Source organism: Microtus ochrogaster, chromosome 4 (genome assembly GCF_000317375.1).
Source record: "Microtus ochrogaster isolate Prairie Vole_2 chromosome 4, MicOch1.0, whole genome shotgun sequence".
In the NCBI taxonomy this organism is placed as follows: Eukaryota; Metazoa; Chordata; class Mammalia; order Rodentia; family Cricetidae; genus Microtus; species Microtus ochrogaster.
The window spans coordinates 45,205,860-45,211,687 of record NC_022011.1 but is presented as its reverse complement, the minus strand read 5'-3'; the positions used below and the strand labels follow the sequence as shown (position 1 = coordinate 45,211,687).

The 5,828-nt window shown below is 44.7% G+C and overlaps 1 protein-coding gene across 2 annotated transcripts in view; it reads left to right on the top strand.

Annotated features, from left to right (window-relative positions):
- The window catches only part of Abl1 (ABL proto-oncogene 1, non-receptor tyrosine kinase), a 129,550-nt gene that overhangs the window by 97,006 nt on the left and 26,716 nt on the right, over positions 1–5,828 (top strand). For both annotated transcript variants that reach the window (XM_005346096.2, XM_005346097.2), the window contains exons 2-3: positions 122–295; positions 712–1,007. In XM_005346096.2, the coding sequence (XP_005346153.1) occupies positions 122–295; positions 712–1,007 (470 nt within the window). The remainder of the gene's footprint in view (positions 1–121; positions 296–711; positions 1,008–5,828) is intronic.

The window sequence follows — 5,828 nt, the reverse complement described above, 5'->3', positions numbered from 1 at the left end:
TGTATTGAGTAAAAATAAATATATATATAATATATATTATTGATATATATCAGTAAAAATTCAGCTCATGTCTCCCAAGTTCTCTTCCAGTCTCATTTGCCCTTTCCTCCTTGTCTTGCAGAAGCCCTGCAGAGGCCAGTGGCATCTGACTTTGAGCCCCAGGGTCTCAGTGAAGCAGCTCGATGGAACTCCAAGGAAAACCTTCTTGCTGGGCCCAGTGAAAATGACCCCAACCTTTTTGTGGCACTATACGATTTTGTGGCCAGTGGAGATAACACTCTCAGCATTACTAAAGGTAACGGGAAAACAGCAAGCAAGGGTGAGGGGGGTGGCTTGGCTGGCCTGCCCTTTGCTCCCTGAGAGGACAGTTTTCTAGTGTGGGGACATAGATACCCTTAGGAGGCTCCAGGGCAGCAGTCCTGTGCACATGCTTCCCATGTTCTTACAAAAGAGGACATATGGATCTCAGGCTGGAAACATAGGGATTTGGTATTGTTTTTATCACCAGGAAAAAGCATTTTTTTTTCCCTAAAACATTTCCTTGCAGTAGGAACAGAACTTTTGTGTAAACTTGAATAATCTTAGATGCCAAGGCAGAGTTGTCTCCTGTGTACTCACAAGTAACAGGACGATGAGATGTGCTAGAGAAAGATGGGAAAGAAGAAAGCCGATCATCCAAACTGATACATCTGTTTGGTTCTTTTCTCTAAGGTGAAAAGCTCCGGGTCTTAGGTTATAATCACAATGGGGAATGGTGTGAAGCCCAAACGAAAAATGGCCAAGGATGGGTCCCAAGCAACTACATCACTCCTGTCAACAGCCTGGAGAAACATTCCTGGTATCATGGGCCTGTGTCCCGAAATGCTGCTGAGTATCTGCTGAGCAGTGGGATCAATGGCAGCTTCTTGGTGCGGGAGAGTGAGAGTAGTCCTGGCCAGAGGTCCATCTCCCTGAGATATGAAGGGAGGGTATACCACTACAGGATCAACACCGCTTCCGATGGCAAGGTGGGTAACCCCCTGACTGGGATCAGCAGTGATGGCTCCCTGGTCTTTGTGTGTAGGATTCTCTGAAAAGCACAGGGATACTCTTGGGTCTGGGATGTAAGTTTGTTTTGCTTTGTTTTTTTGATTTTTATTTATTTATTTTTTATTTATATATTTTTTTTTTTGAGAAAGAGTTTCTCTTTAACAGCCCTGGTTGTCCTGGAACTCATTTTTTGACCAGGATGGTCTCAAATGCACAGAGATCTTCCTGCTTCCCAGTGCTGGAATTAAAGGCATGTGCCACCACTCCCAGCGGACTTTAAGTTCTTATAATAAGCCTCTTCCTTTTTGTAAATTTTTCTTATTTGTTCTTTGGGTTTTTGATACAGTCTCTGCGTTTTGTAGCCCTGGCTGTCCTGGAACTTACTCTATAGACCAGATTGGCCTCAAACTCACAGAGATCTGCCTGCCAAGTGCTGGGATTAAAGGTGTGTGCCACCACCTCCCAGCCCTTTATGTAAATTCTCATAGTGATGATGACTGATCTTCAGTGAGAGATATTCAATCAATCAGTAGTCCCCTCATGTGTAAAACTGCAGGTCCCAGTAGCAGCACTTCCCTGGCCTTGACACCCAGTGTTCTTCCTGTGGTAAAGTATGGATATAGGTGCAAAATAAATGTACCCAACTTTTAAGAAAGGTCACATCAAAGTAAACCAATTGGTCTCCAAGCACAAAGTGTGTTTTCTAATTTTGTTGTAACATGTTATTTTGTGATCTTTGTATAAACATTGTTCCTTAAATGTTCACAAAGAGAAGAAAAATGTGGTTAGTGCAGTTTTATCAGTGCTAGTGTCCTCTTCCCCTTTAACCCTCACCTCTACTCCTGGATGGTGCTATTTCATCTGCACTCCTGCGTCAGTAAGAGAGGGGCTTAGAGGGACAATGAAGGCGTAAGTCACAAACAATGCCACAGCAGTTTGGAATTATGATTAATAGGGTAATATTTATTTAAAGGGGAAAAAACTTACAGATCACCGTCAGCCCTCTGCGCAACCAGGAAGGGAGTCTAGTCGCCGGCCGAGCAGGAAGTGAAGAGAGAGAAGGAAGTGGCCGCTTTTTTAAAGGGAGAGAGACCACGCCCCAATGGGCTGATATCTCAGCGGCTATAGGCTGGAGGAGCGGAAGGACCTCCCGCAACACCACAACCTTTTGTTTAAGTAAGAGAGTTCTAAACCTACTATGAAATTATATACAATAAGTACAAATATCCTATTCTAACTAGCTTAGGTCTTGTATAATAAATAACTTGGCCAAGTCATGAAAGAAAAGTAACTACATTTATATAGTCTTCAACCCCATCGAAGATCTGAGAAGGGAAATAATGTTACCTGGGTAATTAGGAAGTTCAGTGAAACAACTTCTAAAACATGCAACAAATCACAGAGACAACTAGCTACCTGGGCAATCACCCAAAGTCACATTAGCAGCGTTGAAGCAACCAACTTTGGCTAAGGCCTAACATAACTGACATACCATTTTCAAAGGCAAGCAACTTTTCAAAACTATCTTACCCTGTCTTGGCAGGATATGACAGTCCTGTTTTATCCATTGATGAACACTCTGTATCTTTGTCAGTGGTTGAGGTATGGGCATTTCTTTGCCCCAGGCCCCCCGCCGCCAGGCACAAGCCACGGCTTGCGCCAAGCCGAACTCGCGGCTGGCAGCCGAGCGGGGGAAGGAGAGGTCCTAAAACCAACCAAACGTTGGGCGCCAATTGAAGACGTAAGTCACAAACAATGCCACAGCAGTTTGGAATTATGATTAATAGGGTAATATTTATTTAAAGGGGAAAAAACTTACAGATCACCGTCAGCCCTCTGCGCAACCAGGAAGGGAGTCTAGTCGCCTGCCGAGCAGGAAGTGAAGAGAGAGAGAGAAGGAAGTGGCCGCTTTTTTAAAGGGAGAGAGACCACGCCCCAATGGGCTGATATCTCAGCGGCTATAGGCTGGAGGAGCGGAAGGACCTCCTGCAACAGGACAAGGCTTCCAGCCCAAGATTTTCACATAGGGAATAATTGATGGCACCAGGCTGTGGTCCTCCTCTTCATGGCATCAGGTTTTGTCAGAGGGCAGCATTGATTGGCAGGTAGCATAGTACAGATGGCATTTACTTCTGTCTTAGTCACTGTTCTGTTGCTGTGAAGACACCAAGAGGCAATTCTTTTATAAAAAAAACTTTTAATTGGGGGCTTGCTTACAGGTTCAGAAGCGTAGTCCATTATCATGGTGGGGAGCATAGGGACAGGAAACGTGGTGGGCAGGCGTGGTGCTAGAGAAATAGCTGAGTTACTACATCCTGATATGTAGGCTGAGATAGAGAGGCTGGGCTTTTGGTTTTTCGAGACAGGGTTTCTCTGTATAACAGTTCTAGATGTCCTGGAACTAGCTCTTGTAGACCAGGCAGCCTTGAACTCACAGAGATCCACCTGCCTCTGCCTCCCAAGTGCTGGGATTAAAAGCATATACCACCACTGCCCAGCTGGCATGGGCTTTTGAAACCTCAAAGCTTACCCCTAGTGACATACTTTCTCCAAAGAGCCATACCTCTTAATCCTTATAATCCTTTCAAATAATATCACTCCTGGTGACAAAGCATTCAGATATATGAGCCTATGGGGACCATTTTTATTCACACCATCACAGCATCTAAATTGTTTTTTGGGGGGGTGCTGGCTCCATGGTGTAGCACTTGCATGTGACCTTGGGTTCTTTATGCAGTGCTGCAATTCATATATTTATTTTGTTTTTAGAGATTGAGTTTCTCTGTGTAACAGCCCTGTCCTGGAACCTACTCTGTAGACCAGGCTGGCCTCAAACTCATAGAGATCCACCTCTGCCTCTCAAGTGCTGGGATTAAAGACATACACCACCACCACCTGGCTAATGTATATACATTTTGTACATACACCCACACATTTTGTTTTTGAAAGAAGATCTTGTTATGTAATGCTGGCTTGCCTGGATATCACTATGTAGCCCAGGCTGCCTTCAAACTTTTGGCCACACTCCTGCCTCTGAAGTCCTGACTGCTGGGATTAAGTGTGCACTGTCACACACAGCTTTGTTTCATATTAGTATGTAATGAATGTTCGTGGTTTCAAATGGCAAACTAATTACAATAAAAACTGTCTTGTCAGCCTGTTTAGACTTACCCAGTATATCTGTCCTCATGAAGCGGAGACACAGGTGGTACCTGCATACTGATGCTCCTTCCTTTCCAAGGTGTTTTGAAGAGCTTCACAGTGGCTCATGTAGCCCTGCTTCTGTCCTGTAGTGGTCACACTGTAATCCAGCACTTGGGAAGTTGAGGCAAGAAGATTGCTTAGTTTGAAGCCAGACATCATGACAGTGAACTGCAGTGTAAAACTATAGCAAAAAAAAAAAAAAAAATCAAAACAGAACAATTTTGTTTTGTTTTGTTTTGATTTTGTTTGTTTTTTGTTATTGTTTTGTTTTGTTTTGTTTTTTGAGACGGGGTTTGTTTTTATAGCCTTGGCTGACCTAAAACTAGCTCTATAGACCAGGCTAGCCTTGAACTCACAGAGATTTACTTGTCTCCCAAGTGCTGGGATTAAAAGTGTGCACCACTACCTCTGGCACAAAAAAATTCTGACTGTGATCTCCTACATTTGTTACTATGCACTCGAGTATAAACATGGGTAAGATAGTGGCTGGAACTAATCATGGGTTATACGCTCTTTAAAGCTAGTGTCTAGGTTGCCAAGCCTCCCTCTGCAATGCTTGTTCCAGTCTGCCTTCGCAGATCTCTGGGGTAAGTCTCCAGACTTACCAGCTCTCACTAGACTATACGCCATCCTTGTTACTGATTGCTGAAGAAGGTGACCTTCCCAGATTCAGTACACATGTGTCATCCTTATTCCATGTATTAGGTTTGTCTTTCTCCTGCTTAGAGAAGTATGTGTACTTCCCTTACAGGTGTGGAGAGGCCTATGGATCCTCAACTCTCCTTGAGGATTTTAGCATGACACTTTGAATAGTTAGCTGCATCTTTGTTCTTTGAATCCATGTCTGATGGGCCGGCACCCTTGTCATCTTCTTTAGCATTTTCCTGCCTGACTCACACATTCATTTGTAGCATGTGAGCATGTGTACTCTCCCTCCTAGAACTTGCTATGTGGACCAGGCTGCCCCACCGCTGCCTCCAGAGCACAGGGATTAAGGTCATGCATCACCACACTGGTCTATACGCCTCTGATTTCCTTCTTTTTGAGTGTTCATGTCCTCTTGCCTGTCTCTGAAAGCCTCTAGTGCAGCACTGTGGTTATTGTACAGGGTTAGACTGTTGGGATGTTTCAGTTCCTTTTCTCAACACTGAACAGATTCCTGACCAAAAGCAACTTATGGGGGGAAAGGTTTGTTTATTTGACTAGTCTTGGTGGGGTAAGTGTGGCAGGTGCTGCTGCTTGCTCACATCCCAGAAGATTAGAAGCAGAACCCCTCCCCTCTTTTTCCCAAACAGGAAAGCTATGTAGCCTCGGCTGTCCTGAAACTCTGTAGACCAGGCTGGCCTCAAACTCACAGAGATCTGCAGGCATGTGCCGTCGCCACCTGACTTCTCCATCCCCGTTTACTCAGTCCATCCATTGGGGATGATGTGCTGCCCCCATCCATTGGGTATGTGTAGTAATACGAGCGTCGGGCTGCATCCCCGGCACCCCGGCTGCCTGCCCGGCTAGCTTATGCCCAAAATAACAACACACAAACTGTATTCATTTAAACACTGCTTGGCTCTTTAGCTTTAGCCCTTTTCTCGGCTAAC